General features: G+C 38.6%; 1 protein-coding gene and 1 long non-coding RNA gene across 4 annotated transcripts; both read right to left on the bottom strand.

Moving 5' to 3' along the window:
* Window positions 1-1,000: 1,000 nt before the first annotated feature.
* rad23ab (RAD23 homolog A, nucleotide excision repair protein b) lies at window positions 1,001-24,346 on the bottom strand. Of its 3 annotated transcripts, XR_013972371.1 has the most exons (11): window positions 24,145-24,346; window positions 19,408-19,489; window positions 13,279-13,358; window positions 11,179-11,624; window positions 10,451-10,497; window positions 7,334-7,461; window positions 7,139-7,259; window positions 6,284-6,341; window positions 4,544-4,725; window positions 3,875-4,021; window positions 1,001-3,402 (listed from the first exon to the last, which is right to left on the bottom strand). XR_013972371.1 is itself a non-coding variant. In XM_080888025.1 (10 exons), exons 1-10 carry the CDS (start codon window positions 24,211-24,213, stop codon window positions 3,289-3,291), a joined length of 1,416 nt encoding a protein of 471 aa, XP_080744151.1. In that variant the 5' UTR covers window positions 24,214-24,346; the 3' UTR covers window positions 1,001-3,288. The 3 variants fall into 3 exon arrangements, 2 of the variants coding, with proteins under 2 accessions (XP_080744151.1, XP_080744152.1); XM_080888025.1 differs by lacking the exon at window positions 6,284-6,341; XM_080888026.1 differs by lacking the exons at window positions 6,284-6,341; window positions 24,145-24,346 and adding an exon at window positions 22,639-22,793.
* Window positions 16,898-18,096, bottom strand: LOC308400372. Its single transcript, XR_013972372.1, has 3 exons — window positions 17,948-18,096; window positions 17,275-17,359; window positions 16,898-17,086 (listed from the first exon to the last, which is right to left on the bottom strand). It is a non-coding gene; the product is annotated as an uncharacterized lncRNA (long non-coding RNA).
* Window positions 24,347-24,549: the final 203 nt, after the last annotated feature.

Genomic DNA, 24,549 nt, shown 5'->3' with positions numbered 1-24,549 from the left:
GTGTTTGTGTGTGTGCTGTTAAGTTTATCAACTCCGTTTCAAATTTTATCAGAAGAGGTCACATATGAGGTCATGTACAATCTGATGCCTGATTTATCTGCGATGAGCCTTTGTAGAGCTACGACGTAACCTACGTAAGTGATGCACTTGTGTTGGTGCATTACGCGTTAATTAACAGCTGATAGAGATAAATAACCAGACTTTTTCCCACCGGTGTCCGCGCTTTCTTATGGTAAGTTTGTTTTTTTGTTTGTTTCATTCTTTTAGGAGGCAAACACATTGTCTATCTAGTTTTTCTACTTCTTTGTAGATTCCCTCACGTCCATTGTTGCAGCTTAAGCACCCTCCTTCAAGAATATTTGTGACTTTTTATACTGATGCTAATACTAATTACAATAGTTGCGGGCTTCATGGATCGACGTGTTACAGGACGTGTACGTGAAGTTAGCGTCGTACAGATCAGAGGGGTTTGCTGCCTGATTTCTGAGCTACATCGATCTACGGAAATCTACGTCGTTGTCACAAGAGTTACCCCTACTGGCAGTTAAGGAGAATGCCAGTTTAAGGTTCCCGCAGTCCAGCTTTGATCTGTATTTTGTCTTGATTGAAGCCACAGCAGAGGCCACAAGTAGGATGTGGCAAGAGGAACATGTATCAGCAGGGTTCTCTTACCTAGAAATATGTTATTAATAATAATGTATACTTTATTGAAATTACTCCTCTGCATTTGACCCATTCACTCAGTGAAGCAGTGGGCAGCCACTAAGCAGGCGCACGGGGGAGCAGTGTGTAGGGACGGTACCTTGCTCAGGGGTACCTCAGTAGATTTGAACCCCTAACCCTTCCGATCATGGGGCGACCACTCTACCTTCTGAGCTATTCCTTGATAGATTAATCAGCAGATCAATCACAGAAATTATGCAATGCCTGCTTGCAGTAATATAGTACACACAAAAACAATATTGATGACAAAATATCACTATTCATTTTTTAAAAGCCATTTAATATACACAATGCATAAACAAAACAAAAAAACCATCACAACTACTTCTCAACTCGTACATTTAAGGTTGGTAGTAATTCTTATAGACCCAAAAAAGAAAACAACAGACAAATTAACACCAGAGAGATGCCACAATGGCAGTTTGATCAATCCTTAATCCAAAGGCATGCCATAAATAAAACTCTTTTGCAAGGAACGAGCTAAGGAGCATTTGTCACAGCAAAATACAATTTCTCGCTCACATCGTTTATCCCATTAACAACACTACAGAACAATCGTGTGTCTAAACACAAGCACACTGGATGCTGAAAAACGACTTAACATTCCCATTTCTTTTAGTCCACTTTTAAATGAACACTGTTTGTAAAATAAAATGTGGTGAAGTCTTTGACCGTAAGGCATGGAGGAACAGCAGCCTAACCCTTTTCCAGTTTCAAGATGCATAGAGGATGTGATATGAGAACACTGAACAGAAAATGATTGTTTAAAAGAAATTCATGGATTCTTTGTTTGCAAAAAGTTTCACATTTTCATATTTTTTTCCTTTATGGCTACATGAATAGTAATGTAAGGTCCAATCTAACAAAACTGGTAAAAACAAACTAGCTAAAACCTCCTAGAAGTTTATTCTATGCTGAAAAAGCACATAAACATAGTTTTCCCTGTAAACTTAACACAGTACAAACCTAAAAAGGCTTTCTTGTTGTCTTGGTGAATGACAACAAACGTAGTTAAATGGGTAGTGAAGTTAACTGCTCTATTATATAAGACCAATGAATGCCTACAGTTTCTTATCATTTCTCCAACACAAATGTGAGAATGTCAAATTGAAACAGCAATCATTGAGAGTAAATAAAAAATAGAGTCTCCCTTGGGTCAGCTGGGGAAAGTATCGTGTATATTTCTGTACTTTCAGGATTTGTCTGCTCTATGAATCATCCTTAAGTTTATTTTATTGACTGAAATTTATAAATTAATCCTTGCCCCTAATAATACATAAAGTAAAATATTACTTATCCAAACCATCAAGAAAAAATGTTACTAATAGATGCAGTTTGTACTAATAATGTAATGACACTAAAATAAAGTGACTCAATCACACCATCACAACAAACTGAAAAAAAAAAACACCTTTAAGTCAAAATGCAGGGCACAAGAGCAGACTCAGGGAGGAGCTACTAAAACCTCAAATGCTTGGTGGAGAAGGAAGAGGAGAAGCAGCAACAGCAGACATCACTGTTTCTTTATTTGCCTTATTATCATTATTATCGACTGTCCCCAGAGCTTTCCTTAACAAGGCAACAACAGTTTAACTGCACTTGTGTGAGTGATTCATTCTGACTTAACAGGTGTCTTGTGGAAAAGGAGTTTCTCTAACCCTAATTGCAGGGACTCTTTGTGACATTATCAGATGTGCATTTTCAATGCAACAGACTGAGTAAGTCAGTCATCAAAAAGACAAAACTTTGAGATAGTCTCGACTTGTAAAAGATAGGGGACACTAACATTTCTACATTTAATTAAAATGTAAATGATCTCAATTAAAAACATTTTATCATTTCTCCTTTTTGGGGAACGGTTGAATAGGTGTCAACATTTCAACTATCCAGCTGTGAAATTCAGTCACCTTTTACACATCTACATGGTCAGACACCAATAGAAGAATTTGCAAAGACTTTTTGCATGGACAAAATAAGCAGCGGAAGTGACAGGATCCAATATGAGCTTTGATCTAAATCAATAGTAGCTTCCAAGCAGTGAGGTCAACAGTTTTAGTCAAATGTTCAGGGAACTCCAACATGTAGGTTCGCATGTTGAAAATGCATTTTTTTCTCATTTATTATGTATTACCTTACTTTACACATGTACAGTAGTTTAACGTGTTCAACAGGCAGCCTGTGAGCTCACTGCAGAGGAAATCCTCTAACTTAAATCCTGCTGGCCTGTGATGTAGGCTGTTTGCAAATTTACTGGTGGGACTTCTGTCAGTGTGGTCACTCAATACAAGCATCAGCAGTAATGATGTAGTAGCAGTGAGGCAATGCTCAGTGGTAGCACCTATGATGATCATCATAGCTGAATGAAGAGTAGGCAGCGCAACTAACTTTGAACACCATGTCATCATTGTCATCATCATCATCATCGTCATTTAATGGCCACAGTCCCATGGTGTGAAAAGAAATATCCCCTTCCTCTCCTGCCCTTGTTTCTCCCTGGCAGACTTGCAGTGGTGTCATCCACTCTGCAGCCCTCTGTTGAGCAGTGATGAGCCCGGTGATGCGGGCTTACTCATCGTCCCATGTTTGCTGTAGCAGGAAGTTAGCAGCTAGATTCTCATTCTTCTCACAAGCAAAGTACGCCTGGATGACTAAACCTTCAGGGAATCCCAGTGCTTTTAACTGGAAAACAATGTCATTGACATTTTCAGTCCTCCTTTCACCTTATGGACAATTCAACAAGACTAATAAATGTAAAAACACACCTACTATAAAACATTCATGCTCGTGTTCCTGCATTTATGCATTCATTTGTTGTTTGAAAAATTACATGAAGAAAAACTATTAAGTATACATAACTGCTTGACCAGAATATTGCAGAATACTGCCCTTCAAATTTGTATGTTTTCCAATGTGCATATTTAAGAATTTGTTTCATTGATGCTAACAGAAAAACATCAAGGATCCAGCAACATAATTTTCCATCACTGATGTTTCAACAAAAGTCATGGAAATTCAGTAGCAGGTTGTGTTCAGACTGATTTCCTTTCATATGTTTAAAAGAGAAAACTATTTGTTCCTAGGCTTGTGTAATTCTGCACAAATTGTGGAAATTTGGTGGAACTGACTGTGTCAATGTGACTGGCAAACTCACCCTCTCAATTGCCTCTTTCTCCTGTGGGGTGACCTGGATGTAGTTAGTGTGTGGTGACCCATGGGCATCAGCATCTTCTCCTCCTGTATCTCCAGCTTGTGGCTCATTCAGCATCTGTACAAAACGCTCCTGGTGCTCTGTGATTTGCTGCAAGTTACACAGTTGAACTGTATATCAACCACCCAGTTTAGGCAAACTACAGTGGACATGGTAAACAATTAGCTCATTCACTGCCAGCCATTTTCAAATGGCTGGCAGTGAAACACAACAAGACTTGCACCACATTTTTGTCTCACTGCGCAATCCCTTACGTGCGCAAACCCTGCACCTCCTTGCAGGTCTACTTTTACTGCTGGTGGGCTTCAGTTCAACTTACGTTGACTGCCATTGACGTCTATGGACGTCAATGGCAGTCAACGTAAGTTTTTCAATTGACGTCTATAGACGTCAATGGCAGTGAATGAGTTAATATAGTCACTTGGGGGGATTTTACGTCGCATTAACATATCAGAGAAATGTTTCCTGAAAAATACATTTACAGATTTATTTCTTTATTGTTCTTACTATTAGGAACAGTTCTTTGAGATACCTTAAACAGTCAAACAGAAATTATATTAACAGACCCTGACAGAACGCCACTAGAGAACGGTGAGTTTTGTGGTGTGGTACCTGCAGCAGCTGTGGGTTGTCTCTCCCGAGCTGTTGCAGCAGGGCTGGCAGGAGGGCTGGGTTCTGCTGGATGATCTGTCTCATCTGCTGGAACTGAGGCTGGTTCCTCAGGAACTCCAGAGGGTTCCCTATGGAGCCAGATCCTCCTCCAGCAGTGACAGGCTGGCTGCTGGACACAGGCCCTGCTCAGGAGGGGACAAAATGTTAACTGTTGCTATTCAAGAAGAGATTACATTTTATAGGATACAATGTAAAGACAGTAAAACCAAACAGTGAAGTCTGTTCTGAGAGTGGCTTCATAGTTCTGTCTTGGTGCACGGTTTTGCTAAACCAGAAAGACTATCATGAGAAAATTTTGTTACTGCTCAGTGACAAAAATACTTATGAGGCCCTGAAACGAGACCCAGGAAGTGGTTAGGAAGAGGTTGATAAGATTGTCTGAAGCAGTTGGAACAAGACAACCATAGCTGTGTAGCTAGCCACAATGTAGCACATTATTATATACCAGCTAGCCCAAATTCAATAACCCTACAAATGTCACGACTGTTTAGTTTTCTGTCTTCCTTTATGTCAAAAGTGATAGCAGAGCTGTACATTTTAATTTTTCAGAAATTCCTCAATCAGAACATGATATATCATCTTTAAATGGAAACTAGCCAGATAACTCCTTGCTAACTTCATAAATTCTGTTTTCGTGGATGTCTGGATGTCAAACTTAGTTGTTTCACCTTGTAGAGCAGCCACACTGATCATATTATTAAAGATGAAAGAATTTAAACAGTTTGTAACTCTCAGTGATGCCACAGTGTTCGTTTGACTTTGGGACCTGAAGCGGAGTTTGGACCCAGGAGCGGCTAATGACAACAGACTTAAAGACGGGATACCCAGGGGATGCTTCACCAAGTTTGTATGGTTTACATAAGATACATAAACAGGGTGTACCTTTAAGATCAATTGTCTGTATGATCAATTCAGCCATCTATAACAACTCAAAGTTTCTGGTTTCGATCCTTAACCCGTTGGTAGGCAGCTCTGAACACCACATCCAGAACACCTTGAATTTTGTTGAGAAGGTGAGAGACGTCATTATGGAGGCAGATAAAATAATAGTGTTGTACGATGTTACATCTCTCTTCACTTGTGTTCCAGTCACTGAAGCAGTGGCGGTAGTTTGCAAGAGATAACAGGATGACCCCAACCTGAGCAACAGGACCACTCTCAGCACCAACCAAGTCTGTTTGGTCTTGGATCTGAGTCTTAATTCCACCTATTTCACATACAAGGCTCAGTACTACAGGCAGAAACATGTGTGTGCCTTGGCTTCCCCAGTTTCACCCATTGTCCCCAACTTGTACATGGAAGAAGGGGAAAAGAGGGCTCTGTTATCCTACCCTGGAACACCTCCACGTCATTGATTATGTGGATGACACCTGGATGAAAATCAAATCTCAGGACGTACCACAATTCAATAATCACGCGCGAACACATCAAATTCACCACGGAGGATATGACAGGCTAGCTGTGAGATTTCCATCTGTAATGGGGGACATTTAAACGTTGATGTGTACCGTAAACCAATGTATACAGATCAGTATTTAAGGTTTGACTCTCATCATCCACTGGAGGCAAAACTTGGTGTTTTTTTTCTACATGATAAAGAAAAAGTTGCTGTGAAAAGAAAGAAATCTGTCAGCATGACTCTTTTGACTTAAATTGGAAGAAATAAATGTGTAAACTTACAGAAAAAGTTCTGGTAGCTCATTGGCCAGACTGTCCAGTGTTTTGGTGTGGGGTTTAACTGTAGTCATAAAAAACAGAAATTTCTGTAGTAGAAAGTGAAAAACAGAAAGTTTTCTGTCATATAATTGTTTATTTCTTGATTCCTTTGTGTAGTATGAATGGTCATAAGGGAGATTTTTTATCAATAGGAAAAACTGTAAAACTTATGGAAATACAGTTAAAGGTCCAATTTTATTAAACTCTTAAAAGTCCAGTTAAAAATCAAACAAGAAGAATTATAAATGGCTTCAAGTGTATATTCAGACCTGTGAGACTTCTTTAGACACTCAAAACACTGAGATATGGCTCTGTGGTACATGCAGACATTTCTGCATCAAAGACGCTTTGTATAAAGGACAAATTTGGTCAAGCGAAATCCCTTCTGGAGAAAAGTTTTATAGTCAGATCAGAAAAAAATATTTTGACACAATGGCAAGAGGAGTTGGAGGAGTAAAAGTGAGACTTTCACACCTAAGAACACTGTACCGACTGTCAAGCACGGTGGTGGTCTTACCATACTTTGGGAATGGTACTGGTACACAGCACAAAGTGGAAATAGTAAAAAAGTGAAATAATCTAAAAAAGAAATACTTCCAAATTCTTCCTCTGATGATGTTGAAGTTCCACTAGTGATAAAACGTTAGTGGTGTGCAGAATTTTTGTGGACGTTGTGTAGCTTTAGACCACAGTTATTCCAGTTGTCATCTTGGCATCATTTCCGTGTCCCCAGGAAGTTCATGCGGAGGAAACAAGCTGCCTTGTTTAAAACAGAAAGTTAAAGAGAAGTAAAAATAAATAAATAAATTGGGCTCTTACTACTGGGGGGTGCTGGAGGCTGCTGTGGTGGTTCTTCTGTAGAAGGTGTAGAGGGGTTGGCTGGAGTACTATGTCTACTTGGTTGTGGATTGTGCAGATCACTAGCCCTTGCTGGAATACCCTGCAACACATGAACAGTTACTGTATAGTTTACAATACAGCTCAGCATGATTATGAAGCTGGTTAAACTCTCACCATGAGCAAGTACTCCACTGCTCTGTCTGGGTTGTTGTAACTGGCTCTTAGTGCAGCAACAACTTGCTCCCGCTCATATCCTATCGACATAATCTCTGACACCAGGTTTTCATATGCTGGTCCAGTCACTGTGGTAACAACAAGAGAGGTTTTTAGGGGCAGGAAAGTTGACCTGAACCTAGATGAAGTGCGCAGGTTGTTTTTGTGTTATTTGGCACAGTAGATATATCAATAGAACTAAATACAGAATAGTGATACTTGAAAGTCTGTAAATCTGTAAATTAAGAGTTTTCTACCTAAACAGTCCTAGGTCCTTCTTGAGTTATCGCATTTGCAAAATTTTCAGAAAACCTAACCTCTGGCCTTAATATTCAAACTTGTCCAAGATTTCTAGTACTTGAACCTATGGTATAAATTTACATATTTTAATTTGCCTATCTCTCCAGTTATTAATTTCACAAACTTGTGCGTTCACGCTGCCTTTTTGCGCCTCCTCTTGTCTCTATGCAGCCTCAAAGAGATACAACCTCAAATATACAAAAGGTGGGATGTAATTTAAAATGTAAAATTAAGTGGAAAACAATGATCTACTAATCTCAAAAACCCATATTAGGGCTGCACAAGTCATTGAATTTTAATCTCGACTTCAATATTTTGGTTTCTCACAGTAGAACAAACGTGATCAAGCAATACTAAAAATAAATGCTCCAATACCCCAGTGTTGTTTAGTTCACTGCAGAACACATTTAACTTATTCTAACCAATGAAAAGACAGACAGTGTAATTATTGTATGATGGCCAAGAAAAACAGTGCAGGGGTTGTTAACATGATCATCCAACAGCATCTATTAAAGTGAACCTGTACGTCACAATATCCACAAATATGCACTGAAATCACCAAGGCAATCACAAAAAGTCATATTCATTAAACATGGTGGGCAACAAAAGCTGTAGGAAAATGGTCAACATATTGAACGAAAGCTATGTTACCCATCTTTTCCAAAGTGGAAAAACCTCCCAATATTGTGGAAACGACTAACCGTTTTCATTCAGAGGTTGGTTTGGTTGTACAGATTATTGCCTATTATCTAAAAACTCAGAAATAATACTGGTCCCTCTTTGACCAGAATGGAGGCATTTGAGAAGGCTGCTTCTACTTATACATTGAAAAAGAACTGGAGTTTTGCCTCCTTTTTATGCAAAGTACACAGAACCATCAGCACTGATTTATTTTCTAATGGAATTATGTCATTCCAATTTAATCTTAGCTGTGGTACCAGGGAAGGTTTACTACCGTCACCATTAATATTTGACCTTTAACAACTGCTTTCAGTATGCTGACAACATTCTTCTAGCTTCAGTAATCTCCACACAGCAGCATCTGAGATCTCGTTTATTACTGATTCCAGGGTAGCTCAGGATATGCAGCACGTATGGAAGGTTGGTGGTTTGATCTCTAGCTGCTCCGGTCTGCGTGCCAAATGTCCTTTGGGAAAATACTAAACCTTAAGCTGGTCTCCGATGCATCACAGTATGACTGTGTGTGAATGTTAGATAGAAAGTACTTACACAGGAAAACGTGCTTGTGTGAATGGGTGAACCAGTTCATTTTCCATTTGATCCATTCTCTGAAACTTCACACATCAAGTGTGACATCAGTTAACCAGGTTTATTAAAAAAATATGCAAACCAAAATTCCCACTGTTATTCAGGCTACTCAATCAGCCATTCAAAACTTGGCTAATATGCATACATCTCTGTTGGGTAAGATCAGTCAGGGCGGGATGGCTGTTCCTCCCACAATGCATCTTATTATATCTATATGTTAATCAGTAAAATACTAGTATAGAACTGTGTCGACAAAAAACAAAAACAAAAAAACAAGATTTTACTAAATAATTTTAAAATAGTTTATGTATGAGTACCATTTATGGACCTTATCAAAGATATTGTCTGAAGAGGATGCTGATAACCCAACATAAAAAAAGACACACAAATGGATGAATGAGAAAGAAATTACAAGCCTGGGAGTGATGTCTTATCGTTTTGCTTTTTGTGATTAGTGACTGTTAGTCTTTGTTCTTTGGTTTACTATTAAAGATAGAAAACACTTTGAAGAACATATTTTTTAAAAAGAGAAAAAAGGAGCATTACATCTTTCCACCTGTTGTGATCATTTCTGATAAAACAGCAAACAGTGGACAGATCAACTGAAAGAACATCTCCATGATGTCAGGTCAGCTAGATGATACAAACTTTCAGATACTGTTCATTTGCTGTAGAAAGTTTTTAGGACTGCAACTTCTGCTTTTGTTCTCCACTTTCCAGTGAGATATGAAACATTTTTTGACTAAGAAAACACGTTATTGGTGTAAAAATACTTGCATATGGTTCCAGTTTTACCATCTTTGGATTTTTTCTCATACATTCAGCTAAAAAAATGGAAACAAATTTTGTGTGTGTGTGTGGGGGGGGGGGGGGGGGGGGTGAGATGCTGCAAGTAATAAAGCGCCTAAATATATAATTTAAGATTTGTTTTTTTCTTTGTTGTGTGTTGTGTCAAGACATAACACACAACAAACTGTGGATCATCAGTTGAGTTATGACCCATAGGTCAGAGTTAAGAGACAAACAAAAAGATCAGGACTTAAATTGAGTAAGAAAGTAGCCAATGTCCAAAGAAAAACAGTCTCACTCATTGGAAGCAAGACAGGAATAAATGAGAGGTAGCACCTGACTTTTGCACAGTACTGTACATCATAGGGGCTTTGGCTCAGGAACAGGTTGTCTGCTAATCAGGAGGTTGGTGGCTCGTTCGTATCTTGCCAAAGTATTGCAGTGGGCAAGATACATTTCCAGTCAAGCTTGGGGGGAAAAAATGCTGTCAACTACTGGCTAAAACTGAACTCCACTTATTTAGTCTGTATCTGTTTAAATGCTGAATTTTTCAATAGAAACTACTGTTCTAATTTCCTTACTATCTCCACGTATGCTGTAATATAGAAAATGTTTACTGTATCAGACGCACTCTAATGATTAAAACAAAAAGCACCATATAATTAGTACATTAGTATTTTACTAGTTATGACAAAGAAAAGAATAATCACTGATAATTACCCAGTATTGATGCTGCTTCTTCAAGAAGACCCAGTTCATCAACGAGGCTGAGAGAGATGAACAAACAGATAAAACATGACGTAAATGTTCATTCTAAAGAACCAGGATTTAGGATTTTAAGTGTTCCTTGCTCTATATTGAGGCACTATGATATAACTTAATGCTTATATCCACTACTCAGGTTCTCTTCCTGCATACGATGACTGTTTTTGTGAACTGCCACGATATAAATCAAACTGAATTGAGTGCCAGTAATATACTAAAACTAAAAAAAGTAAATAACATACATCATGTTCAGTTCCTCACTACAGCCACAGCACTAACATGGCCAGAATGAATGAAACACTGATTAAACAATGAAAATGAATCCATATTCACCGTGTTCATCAAGGTTGTGTTGTTTTATGATCAACCTACAGCAGCACACTTATGCTTGAAGAAAAAAAACTGTCACTGCAATTACTACTCAGCTTCACTATACGAAGAAAAGTACTGGGCCACCTACGCATTACATCTAAAGTTGTAATTATCCATGCTCTCACACAAGGCACAAAATGACCTTGATTCTTTGAAGGTGACAAGACATGCAGAAAGTAATTAGAGCTTCTTCGATATATAACCATCTAAACTAGAATAATATGAGCTTACCTACCCATTTTACAACTTCTTATGATATTTCTTGATCAAACAATTAAACTGCCACAGTTTACATAAAACTATTATCCAACCTTGAAGCAGAGGACTGGACTGGTGCTGTGCCAGATGGTTCATTCTCTGGGTCTTCCCTCAGCTCTTCTTCTGACTGGGCAGCAGGGGTGGGGCTATCTGTAGGGACTAACTCAGGGGCTTCCTGTACAGCTTCAGGAGCTGTGGAAGAGGCAACAGTGGCTGTGGAACCAGAGGCCAGAGCTGATTCTGAGTGTGAGTCCAAGGTGGGTTTTGCTGTTGCACCAACAGAAGCCACAGTGGTGTTTTCTTGAACAGAGGGCGGGGCTTCTGAGGGAGGCACTGACTGTGAGGCAGGTACAGCAGCAGACATTGTGTGTGTTGGTGTGGAGGGCACCTGTGTTGGGCCAGAGGCTGGTGCTGGTGCTGCAGCTGAGGGTGGCACTGGAGTTGCAGCTGGCGTGGGAACTGAGTGAGTGGCTGCTTCAGCAGGAGAGGTTGGTTTGGGCTAAAATGACATTTGAGAGCTGATTATTAGTGGTGTTGCTAAGATAGTCAAACAAACACACAGTTACACACATGTAACTAAAACAGAATCAGTTAGGATGCAACCCTGTTAAACTACCCCAAGAAACATTTCCATGTGAGCCCACAGTGGACAAGTGTGGATTAGCCCATGCCCATCATGGTTTTCTCTAGGCGATGCAGAGTGGGCTTTCCCGTAGAAAACCCATATACTTCAAAGGGCAGAACTTCCCTTTATTTATAATAAGTAAATGACTACTATGGAGAAGATTAAACCATAGAACATTATTACACTTTCAGAAATATGACTCTGAGAGAAAGCGACTCATTGAATTCTAATATATTTGTAAGTTTGCTCACTTACAAAGAAATTAATTTTTGTGCCAATTTATTTTAAGTGTGAGAGACAGGATATTAAATATACATTAAAAAACATATTACATCAAAGTTATAAATTGTTGTGCATGTCATTGAGGGAAATAAATCTTTGATCTCCTACAACTGAGCCAGTATTCTGGCTCCCACTGATTGGTCACAACCAATCAGTCAATTTGATCAACTACAGATACTCCTGCACTCAACTCAGTAAGTATATAAAGCACACCTGTCCACAGAATAACTTCTTTCCATTATAACCTCTCCACACCATGGATAAGACCAACGACCTCTTAAAGGACGTCACACAGAAGACTGTAGGCTTGGGAGAAAGTGCTGTGGTCAGACGGAACCAAAATCGATCTCTTTAGCGTTAACTTGACCCACTGTGGAGAAAGAGAGATGCTAGTGTGTGACCCAAAGAAAATCAGCCCACAGCCAAGCACAAAGGTATGTATTGTAAACTCTTGGATGAGAAGCCCCTCTACCAGAACACTGATGATGAGTGTTGACTTAGTATTATAGCATGACAATGACCCAAACCATACCACCAAGGCAACAAATGAGTGCCTAAAAAAGAAGCACGTTAAGATGAGGGATTGACTAGCCAGCCTCCAGACCTCAGTCCTAGAAGATGTGTGGAGGGAGCTGAAAGCTTTGTGTTGAGGCAAGCAGCAGGCAAGGAATCTACATGATTTAGAGAGTTTCTGTGAAGAGGAGTGGGACAAAATTCCACATATAACAACTGTCACCACTGTGCTCGCCAAGTTGGTCATGTTTTGCTCGGGGATCAAATACTTACTTTACTCAATGACATGCAAAGGAAATAATAACTTTTTTGTAATTTTTGCAGATATTAAAACTTCACTAGAAGAACCAAAGGTGTGAAAAAATGTATACCAATTAAATAGATTCAGGAAAAATGAACTAACAGAGGGTTAGTGCCGAAATACAGGGATATGATAGCAGTATTGGTAATACATGGCAGGCAAAGAGTTAAACAGTAGTTTAAAAGTCTTCAGGAGAACTTTGTTGTGCACAACTTTAACTGGACAAGGATTGCAATAAATAACTGTGATAGTGTTAAGAATTGATGCTTAGTGTATAATAGTGTATTGATATCGTTTTTATGGAGGAAGTGCACAGAACCAATATAGTCACCCTGGCAGCCATCACAAGCTATAGTAAAACTGAGTAAATAAAAAAGCAACAAAGTTGTGTGTATAACATGACCGTCTAAAGAAGAAACCAAAGACACTAACCTTGGTAACCATGACCACCACAAAGTTCTTCTCATCGATTCTGTACTCTTTCAGTGGGATATCATCGTTTAAGATTTTGCCTGTGACATTCACACAGAAACAGCAAGTGACAAAAGATATGACAGAATGATTGAACACTGACTATGAAACAGATTTATAGGCTGTAACCTTTACATGTAGGGTGTATAGAAAATATAAACGTAGCCAATGTGAAATCAATCAATGGTTTAGGAAGTCCCATCAAAAAGCTTTGAGCTGAGCATTTTCACTGTTGCTATTTCAGAGACATCACGCACTCATAGTGTGATCCATCAATCTCCAAGGCAAGCAACTGCAAGTGGCATCATCCTTCTTATATAATTTACGAAACGTTTTACGAAACAAAAAGTGTTATGCACTTCTACAATGGCTTCCCTTTTTAAAACTGCAAGATACACTTAAGTTTCTTTTAAAATTTTATTAACATGGTTATGAATATGTTATTAGGCACTTTTGCATTTCAAAACTCTGTTTCCTGCTTTCCTTGCATTTTGCTTATTTGGCTCTGGTTTCTGCTTATTACGTAAAAACTACCACAGTTGTTTCCGGTCAATAATAACACACCTTTAAGCTACCAAAGGTAATTGAGTGGTAATAACACATTATTAATGCTTGTTTCTGACTTGTTACCCTACTATTGCCACTTTCTTACAGAGCTGTGTTTCCACATTATTACCCCCAGTTTTGGGCCATTATTATCCAATTACATAAATTTCAGTGTAATACTCAACTGTAACCACTGTTGCTACCACAATAGTACTTTAGTGGTTATTACTTTGGTAATTGAATGGTAATAACTTAGAACTTACCACCTTATTATGTTCTGTTCCTCCGTGTTATCCTACTAAACTATTACAAGGCTGTAATAAAAAGCACTACCAATATGTTTTTCTGGAATGTCATATCTTGGGTCAAGCTTTTTAACAAGCTGCTTAAAGCCCTTATCATGTAACTGCATCAGTAATAAGCTAATAATTATTTTCACATCTGAAATAACCTGTGACCAAATGTTTAAGGACCCTCCCCAGTCCAGTCAGACAGAGATCTCTGAGCTATGCCTTAAAAAGCAATCTAGCTGGATATCTAGACTGATATTGACTAGGTCATGTTTTAGGAAAGAAAGGTCACCACAAGGACAAAGACAGGCTGTAGAAGAGAGCCAGAGAGTAATATTTTCTTCTTCTTTTTTGAGTGAATCTAAGTGAATTACTTAAATTTCTCTAGGAGCCACAATAAAAATTCTACTTTTACATTCAGAGTCTTTTGGCCCATATCAGCACCTAATAAGCTCAGACAAATATATGATACTGAACTCACTTTAAGAATAATCAGTATGTGCAGTTTGCTATGTGATCATGAAACTGATCGGAAATAACTAAACTAATCAAAATTTGTGGCTTTTATTTATTATCCTCATAGGTTTTCTCTAACTGATAACGCTGGCAAATGTGTAGTTTGAAGAAACTTTTAATAACTCCTTTAACATGTTAAGAAGGAAACCTTTGATGATGGAGATGACTGGTTTCATGAAACAGGCAAGATCGATGACTGTAAAAAAGATGGACGACGTGGCACCCCCACCCCAAATGTCATCTATTTGTGACAGCCTTTTTCTGTCTTACAACAGTGTCGGCATGAGAATAATTAGTACTAAGAACAGAAATAAAAATAATCTAATCTGTTTTTTGTGGTTGATTCATTCATCTAATTAGTTTTGGATTAATGTTTGGGTAACGCTAATAGAAGTCTATCAATGTCAAAAAAGTTTGCCAGTGTGATTTCACGTTTATGTTTGATTAAAATCCAGTAGGGCATGAGATGTTTATGTTAAAACTGCTGCAGTGTTGTCAAATTGTAGGACATGAATGTGCTTATGAATACTAGGGTGACTTTGCTCATTTTTATTAAGAAATAATATTTTTTCCACTGTGCTATCTTGTACCGGTTTCTCTTTTTTGGTAATGACTTTTCTTCATTTGGACAAAACCATTTCAAATGATGCTGAGGAATTGTGCTCTATCATACAAAACAACTGTGTAGGATTGGATATATGCACCTCTACATACCCAGGTGTTGCTGTAACCCATTTACTTGGCACACAACAAATACTTTACCTTGGAATAAAGATAAAAGAAGAGAAAAAAAACTTGTGAATATTATACAAGTAACACATTTAATTATTTACAGGAATATAATGTGTAATACTTCATTGCAAGAGATCAGCTCAAAGAATTAATTACTTCTTTATCTTCTTTCTGTGGCAGCAATGGAAGGCTTATCAGGCTATAGATGACAAACCAGGCTGCAGAAGCAGCAACGCCTCTGTATGAGCGGACTGTAACACCATGACATCAACAACACTGGACATAAAACCTGCTTTCATTCTATCCTGTACTGTCATCAATAGAAAAGTTAGGAAAATATAACATTTGAAGACAATGTCAGAAAATAACATGAAAATGTGCTATTATTACTACTGTTTATATGGCCATCATTAGGGGTGCTCTGATGAAAAAGGGCCTAAACTTGCCTATGCTAACAACCACGTTGTTATAATTACAAAAACACATCGCAACATCTAATTGTTCTACAACATTTAACATCACTCTTTAGCTCCTGTTAATTCATTTGCTAGACTAGCCGTTAGCATACGCACTGTGTTAGAGGCATGTTGCTATCTAGTTAACAATGCTACACACCTGTTACTACTGCACACTCCACAGAGGCCCAGAGTTACTGTTCATTCCATAATTATCTGGAAATTAACTGTTGCCCTGAGATTTTACACAAGACCAAAGATAATATAAAAATGACGTTTTAAACAGTTTTAGATCAAATCACAGAGCACTCTCATACCTGGTAACATGGAAACTTTAAATAAAATGTTAGATTTAAAAGCACAGCAGCAGAAGGCGGTGTCATTTTTCTATTTATTTATTAGAATCATCAACAGATACATTCACCCTGGGGGAAAACCAGTGACCAGCAGGAGCACAGCTGTCCTTTGCCAGATGTTCTGTTTAACTACTGAGAAAGACGTCATTTCAGAAACATCAGGAAGACTGAAGCTCATCGCAGGGATCAAGCAGGACTCAAACTGTTTACCAGCAGCGCCCTCAGAGGGAAATCTTCAGACCTCCACCTTAAGCCCATCCCAGAAAATGTGCAACCCCAGCACTTCATGAACGGTGTGACAGCGACATTTGCTTTGTGTGCTGTTAGAAGTACTGCACATCATCCTCATATAAAGAGGCTCTGGACTCACATGATCAGGTTATATTCAGTCCTGTAGCTAGTTATTAAAATATATATTATCCTCTCTGATTATTCTGGTATGAATGACTCAATTACAAATAACACACGCAGTGTGAAAGAACTGCAGATTAACCTTTTAGTTTAACATACAAGTGACGACCTTTGACCTTCATCAGGTTGTATTCAATGCTGTCAGAGAAAATCTCATGTCTTCTTCATGCAGCTGACTGCATTCAGTCTATTAAACAGAAGCTGTGCAGGTTTGAGATCAGCAGCTTTCTGAAACACCAAACTGAGGTACTGTTTATGCTGATATATAGATTAATCCCTTTGACTTTTTGTCTTTAACTTTATCAATAAAACACCTGCAGCTTTCACTGAAAGCACACAATATGGTGCTTTAGCCTTTGCACTTTTTTCATCAGTTAATGTTGGAGTTACTGCAAAGCGTGAATCATAGGATGATCTGTCTGCTGTCACTGGGTGGTGCTGAGGTCTAATCTGAGGGCAGCCCCTGTAATCACAAAGAGAACAGAATCAACACAAACCGTAACATGTTCATCCTTCAAATCTGAAATAAATCTGATCCTTTCCTGTCCTCACACACTTCAGGATCTGCAGTTCTACACTTACATTTTTTCAGTTCTACAGTTCTGCTGACATTAGCTTTTTATTTACGAAAGTTTACAGTTTAATGTTTACCTTTGAGTTGTTGGTGGTTTTTAAATTGTGATTTCCAAACATATGATGATGGAGCAGCTTTCCAGTCCTGGTGCATCGTGGTCAGCTGCAGGGAAACAGACAAACATATCATCACCAGTGTTTGAGCTGGTGCCTGAGTATTGTAAACTGTAACCGTGAGAACATTTTCAGTCCTCTAATTCTAATTGTTCTAATTGTGCTAATGACGAGTTATTGAACTGCAAGGTTTTTGTAAATTTCGTGTTACTGTCCTTACAGATGTGGCTAGAGAGAGAAAACATGCTGCTGTTTGCACATATTTAATACCGTAATCAGCTCTACACAGAGCTGAAGGACAGTCCAGCCTGTTGCTTTTCCAATCTTAACACACATTAGTTAGTGACTGAACAGGCCGGTGACTTTTCTCTGTTTCTCATGTAACTGGTTTCAGCGCCTCACCTTCAGCTGCAGGTCTGAACATCCTTTAGGTCAGTACAGTCAGAGCAGCTGAGCAAATGTCTGAACTACAGCACTGAATTTAATGAACATTCAAGCTCAAAGTGTCAGCTCTCAGTTCATTCATGTGCACAGATTAACTGACGAACGCCGCTTTCCCTGACAGCCGACTTCTCATCGTAGCTAGCTAGCCAAGGACATAGTTGCTAAATAGCTGACAAGCACACATTTAACTTACCGAAAAAGTACGCCAGGGCCTCGGGTCCTTCTGTCGGTTAATCCAGTTTACTGCAGAACACCTCACGCTGTCAGTTTGAAACAGTCCATTGTGGTTTTGTAAAGTAAACGCTGGACCTCCTCTCTGGGTCCTGATCCATTCCCAAACAGAGAAGTTTGGGAATGGTTTGTGCAAGTTTCTCCGTGACTGCAGCTGCCAGTCAAAGCTGTTATGATGACCCCAATTCAACAGCATTATGGTAGTAGTCAAACTCATGAGACTTATGCTCACCTTTAATTCCAGTTGTGACATTTAAATTTTTCTAATATACATTTAATCTGGGGCAGCATATTGTGTGGTGGTTAGCACTGTCGCCTCACACCAAGAAGTTTGTGGTTTCAAATCTACCATGTGTCCGAGGCCTTTCCGTGTGGGGCTCTCCCCCGTGTTTTCTCCCTGGGTCCTCCTCTCACAGTCCAAAGACATGCACTAAGTGGGGTTAGATTAGCTGGTCATTTTAAATAGGTGCAAATGTCAGTGCAAGTGGTTGTCTGTCTCTCTGTGTCGGCCCTGCAGCAGACTGTCCAGAGCGTACCCTGTCTCTTGCCCTATGGCAGCTGGGATAAACTCCAGCACCCCCACGGCCCTGAATAGATAAGCAGAAGAGGACGGACGGACGGATGAATACGTTTATTTTGTTCAGAACATGTATTATTCCATATAGCAATGAGAAATCTTTTCTGCAGAGAAAGTACTTTTAGATTTAATACTTTAAGTTAAATTTTCCAATTAAACAGTTTAGTGTGTTGAAGCAGTTTTACTTTCTGTTTTTTTTTCCAATGTATTTTTTGTGGCTTTTACTCTTTATTGTGTTCGGACAGTGGAGAGAAGACAGGAAAGCTGGGGATAGAGAACAAATAGAAGCAATAGCAGATTGGAGCTTGGACCTCTGCTTTAGTCTTACAGCATATGGAAAACCTGCTCAGCCCAGTGAGTTAGATTAAAATCCTTCAGTCAGGAAGTTGAACATAGTGACATTTCGAGTAATGTACAAGAGAAGACAACAATTTTTGTAATTTTAATATATACTGCAGCAAACATATAAGGCTTTCTTCCTAAATGTATAAAGATGGCAGTCTTCATTTCAATTATATCTGGACTGCTTGCTGTGGCGGTCTCTACTAAAACTTACTTAGGTATTGTCACCTGTTTCTCAGACAATCTTTTAAGATCAGATGATAGCGGGAGAGGTCGTGAAGTGGAGAACTGTTTAAATGCCACATTTGTTGCAGCTTATCCACCTCTGCCACAGCTGTTCTATTCAATTTAATTACTATAATTATAGTGTGTTTGCAGTCTGCATTTCCCAAATTAATTATACTGGGTAAATTATTATTACTATTTTTTTTTTGAGGTAATGACATGAGAAACAACGTCTGATTAAAAATCAGCTATTATTTTCTCTTAACCCTCAAGCTTACCTGCATAGATGAGTTTCTGTCCCACTGAAGGAAATGCATCTTTACCTCTGTGCTCTTCTATTTTCTCCTTCAGGGCTTTCACCTGTCAAACATATCAAGAAATATTAGGTGGAATGAGCTCTTCTTACTATCCTTTGTCTGCGAACTGACAGATCCATTTATCTCACTGTCTCACGTCAAAGTGATTATTTGTGATTATCGATATAACTGAAAATGTAACTATTTAAAATGAGAGCACAGTTAAGAGTTTGATTGTTGCTTTTATAATTCCAGTTATGCCATTTTGCCACAACGCTGCCTAATATGTTTTGACAGTTTAACTGCATACATCTGTCACAAAAAACAAGGCTGTTCATTGTTTTTACGTGACATATTAAAATCAGAGTTTTTAAAGAAAATATTTTCCTAAATTGAAAAATAAATAATGGACTGGTTCTTATATAGTGCTTTTCTACTCTTCTGAGCAGTCAAAGCGCTTTATACAACTGTAATAAATAATCACAAGTACAGTGATGTTAAATACAATTACTTTGACTTTTTGGGAGATTTTCTTACTTTAACCGGAGACACAAAGTGTTGCTGTATTACATCTCCTGGTTCTCATGAGGATTTCTAATTAGAATATTGTTATAAGTTGATGTGGATTAATTTATGCCTTTTATTAGTCTGTGAATTCTTTTTAACAGCTGCACCTCTTTGCATGTTAAACTATGATCCCCTGGGTCCTCCTGTACTGGCCTGCTGTCTCTCTCTGTCTGTATGTGTGTTTTGTCTTCCGATGGCTTGTTCCAGAAAGCATCTCCCACCCTGTGCCCCTCGACCCTCCTGATGAGCCACACCTGGCAGCTGTTGGCTAATTAACCCTCCAGGTCCAGGGTTTAATTGGCCGTTTTTCACTACTTTTGATTTTGTCTCTGTATTTCACCTTTAAAACTTGCCTTGTTTGATATCATTCTCTTCAGCACAACCTCACATGTCTGAATTTAGAGTTATTGTTTTATATTAAGACACCGTGTTAACAGAATTGATCTAAAATTACACAAAAATCATAAAATCCAAGTTGGAAAAAGTTATATTTTTTACTGTAAAAACCACAAACATGTTTATTGTTTAAATGCAAATATACATTGTAAATTTAAACAGCTAATGCCTCGGGGGTTTTCTTTGTACAACCATTTAAAACTACTACTAAAATTAAAATTACAAAACAATTAGGTGTCACAATAAGATGCCACACAAATTCTTTGTGCCACTCCAAAAATAGTTTCTGTTCACCACAAGACAGCGAACAAATCACAGGGATAACCTGCAGGCCTGACATCACTACTGTTTTTACTGTTTCTTCCCGCACTAGATGTGATGATAGTATTCAGAAAAAAACATGAAGTATTTTTCTTATCATAACTCTGGTTTTATGTAGCCCATCAACACAATGTTAAAACTGGTACAGAGTTTGAAGTCCACACTTTCAACACAAGTATCAGCATCAGAATACGTTATTTTCCCTAATAACGTTTAGTGGTTAAGCAGAGACCACCACCCTGGCAGCTGAAGAGCCCCCCCCCCCCCCCCCCCCCCGAGTTCCACTGATGCACCAGAGGCCCCCGCACCAGGGCTGGGCCACCGTGCATGCAATCACCACCACCCTGGCAACACACTAACCAGGACCCAAGCCCCCCAGGCCCAGCCAAAACCCCAGCCCAGTGGCGGAGAACCCCCAAAACCCTCCAGTTCATGAGGAGAGTCTTCTTGGCGATGCATAGGGCGGTGAGAGCCATGTGAACTGTATTCATCTCTGTAGTGCCATCATGTAAGTCACCCAATAAGCAAACTGAAGGGGAGGCTGGAATGCTACATTTCAGACACTTTGACAAGTCTTCACATATCGCACGGCAAAACCTCTGAACAGGTGGACAGAACCAAAGAGCGTGGATGTAATTGTCAGGTGTATGACCAGTTGTTACATGATGTAAAACCCATCGTGAACATCTGTTGACCTGTATAGTGCAGTCTGTGTAGTATTTTGCATTGTATTAATTGTAGACTGGGATTTCTAATCAATTTAAAGGTTTTTAAACATATCTGAGACCAGACTGATAGATATATTTTAATCAGCTTATCGAATAATCTGAAACTCTTGAGATTGTTTTTTAATATAATTACCTCAAAAAGAGAGTGGTTTGTGAGTGTTGGAGAAAAAATAACACATCATCTGCATAAAGACTGATTTTATGTTCTACGTTCTTGCATTTTATGCTCTCGATCACTATAGCCTGGTTTTAGTAGGAGACTAATGTTGGGAGAATTCATATTTGGTGGTAGTCTGACATTTTCCTTGATTTCCTGCAGCATTCTGTGGAATACTGGTGCCAGAATGCTCTACTTGAAATCCATCTGGACCTGGAGCCTTACTATTTTGCGTACTTTTCAGGGCTTTCTGGAGTTCACCTAATGTCAGCGGTGAAGCCAGTGACATTGCTTGACTGTCTGATCCTTTCAGAAAGATTACGTTGTCAAGTAATGGATCGATTTCGTTTTTTGATGGGTTCATCTGTTGGTAATATGAAGTTTTGTAAAATTTCCTGAAAGTGTTGTTTATTCTTTCAGGGTCATATAATGTGTTCCCAGATAAGTCTTTAATGGCACCTATAGTCATTTTTCTTTATTTATTTTTAACTGGTTGGCTAGAAATCGACCTGAATTGTTACCATGTTCAAACTTTTGCAAGCAGTCTTTGTAGTAAGAATTGATTTTTTTTATTGAAAATTTCATTTAATTCTAGTTTTGTTTATGTATTTTTTTCAGAATTTTCCTGTTCCTGGGAGGACACTTCTACGATTTGATTATTTCTTCTAATTCCTGAATACGTTTGTTTTCTCTTTTCTTTTTATGTGACGAGAATTAAATTATTTTACCTCTCATCACAGCTTTTCCTGCTTCCCAGAAAACAGATGCTGATGGTCCAGGCAGATCATTACAGTCTAAATATAAAGCTCACTGTTTTTTAAATATTTAATAAAATCTTCATCTTTAAGCAATGATGTATTTAATCTCCAGTTTTTACTTGGTGGAATGATTTTCTTACTTATTAGAATCAAAGATACAGGAGCATCTCAGTATCTCAGTGCATCTCAGTGTCTGAAATGTCACTTTACAGTGAGCTGCTGACTAGGAAATAATAGAAACGAGAGTAGGAGTGATGGATATGTGAGAATAAAGTATACTTCTTACGGTTAGGGTGGAAGGAACGCCATGCATCGCAAAGTCTGAAATTGATCATGTACTGTTTAACTATATTTGTGGACAGCCAATTGCGCTGAGTTCCTGCTGAATTCAGCTGTCCATTTCTTCATTTAGTCCAAAGTTGAGGTCGCCCCCAAGAACAAGTAAGCAATCTAGGGAGAGTGCAGTAAAAAAAACGTGGAAGAATGAGCAGCCGTATACACTTACAATACAGAACTTTTTGTTAAGTATGGATAATTTAATAATTAGAATTCTTCCCTCTGGATCTATAACTGTGAATACTGTGAAATTAATATTTTATGTGTTAAAATCACTACATTCCTCTGCCTGGAGCTATAGCAGGCTGAGAACACATTAGGAAACAAAGGTGTTTTAAGTTCATGCGGCAGGTCTCTGAGTCGCTTGTAATAAAACAACATATGCCTGTAGTTTGTTTTAAGCTGGTTCAATATCTTTACCCTCTTTTCTCTGGAGCCAGCTCAATGCACAGTCCATGTGACAAACCTCATGGCAATCAAGCGCACCAGTATAACAAAAGGTCCACTTGGGAAAATAAATGTGTTGGGTGAAATTTCCATTTTAAAAAGATAATAGTAATGAATTGAGCAATTTTACATTTTTAAAATGACTTGACAGTTACATAAAAAGCTATAAGCTCATTATATAGCTCATGGTACACTTTTACATCAGTATATATTTGCATAACCAACTGATAAGAAGACATGTAAAGAAGAACTAAACACCAAACACTGTGTGATGCCAATGATTGTTACAGTCCCTGCCATTAACATGACATAATACTTAAAACGTTATTAAAAACGTTATTAGCTTAATAAACATAATTTAATTTGATGAACTATTATTTGATGGGGAAACTTTTTTTTTTAATCTAACAGATTTAACGATCAGCCATCCCAGTGTTACATTTGCGGACAGGCTTAAAATACTGCACCGTCATTCATGGTGATATACTGAAACAAGTCCGAGTGAAACAGTGTCAAGTGAAATAAAAAAACACACATATTTCCGGTCTGTTATTTCAACGTACACACATGCTGCTTATTCACTGCATAACATCACAACGAAACCCAGTGAATACGCAAACACCATCCATGAGTAAACTGCAGATCTTCCATTCATGTAGCTTCTTCCGCATGGTTGTGGTTGGGATGGAGCCGACTTTTCGATAGTGTTTTATTATTTTATTTTGAAGGAAAATGTGCTCTATTCCTGTCTTTCCTGCGCTATAGTACCTTATGTGAACTCTGCGATACTGCAGAACTGATAACTTGTCTGGAAGCATTTTTGTCACATCGACGTAATGTTATTTATTTTGGGGGGTTTGTAATAAAAAAAAACAAACAAAACTGATTTATCTCAATTTAAACACCCTTTACTATGGCTATTTCCCCACACCGGGTAAAATTCCCGCATGCCTCAGCCACCCCCCCGAGCCCGACCATGTTTACTTCGGCCCCGTTAACTTCTACTCACCGTCAGTTCTGGGTCTATTTCGATTCTGAACGTCTGCTGTTGGAGTGTCTTCAGTGTTATAGTTAGCATCTTTCCGGTGGTTCTCGGACAACAGTGGACTCGGAAGAATTTCTCAACAGCAGCAGCTCTTTTTTTGTCAGTATTTTTCCGGCTCTGTGTATATGTGTGACTCAGCTGTCTTAGTGCCGCTGAGCATGCTGGCCACCCACGCCATCTACTGCTGGAGTCACAGTATGACATGCTGTTGACTTCACATCCTGTCGGAAATACCCAACTCTAAGCACAAAAATATTTACAATGATTATAATTCAATTAAATTCAGTTTAAATCACAACACAGCTACCTCAAGGAGATTAGAATTTTTAATTAGAGCCTCCAAATTTAACTCACATATAGTCCCTTTAG

The sequence above is a fragment of the Rhamphochromis sp. 'chilingali' genome (genome assembly GCF_963969265.1).
Source record: "Rhamphochromis sp. 'chilingali' genome assembly, chromosome: 7".
Lineage (NCBI taxonomy): Eukaryota > Metazoa > Chordata > Actinopteri > Cichliformes > Cichlidae > Rhamphochromis > Rhamphochromis sp. 'chilingali'.
Note: the sequence above shows the minus strand (reverse complement) of the source record. Positions and strands in the feature narration are given on the sequence as shown.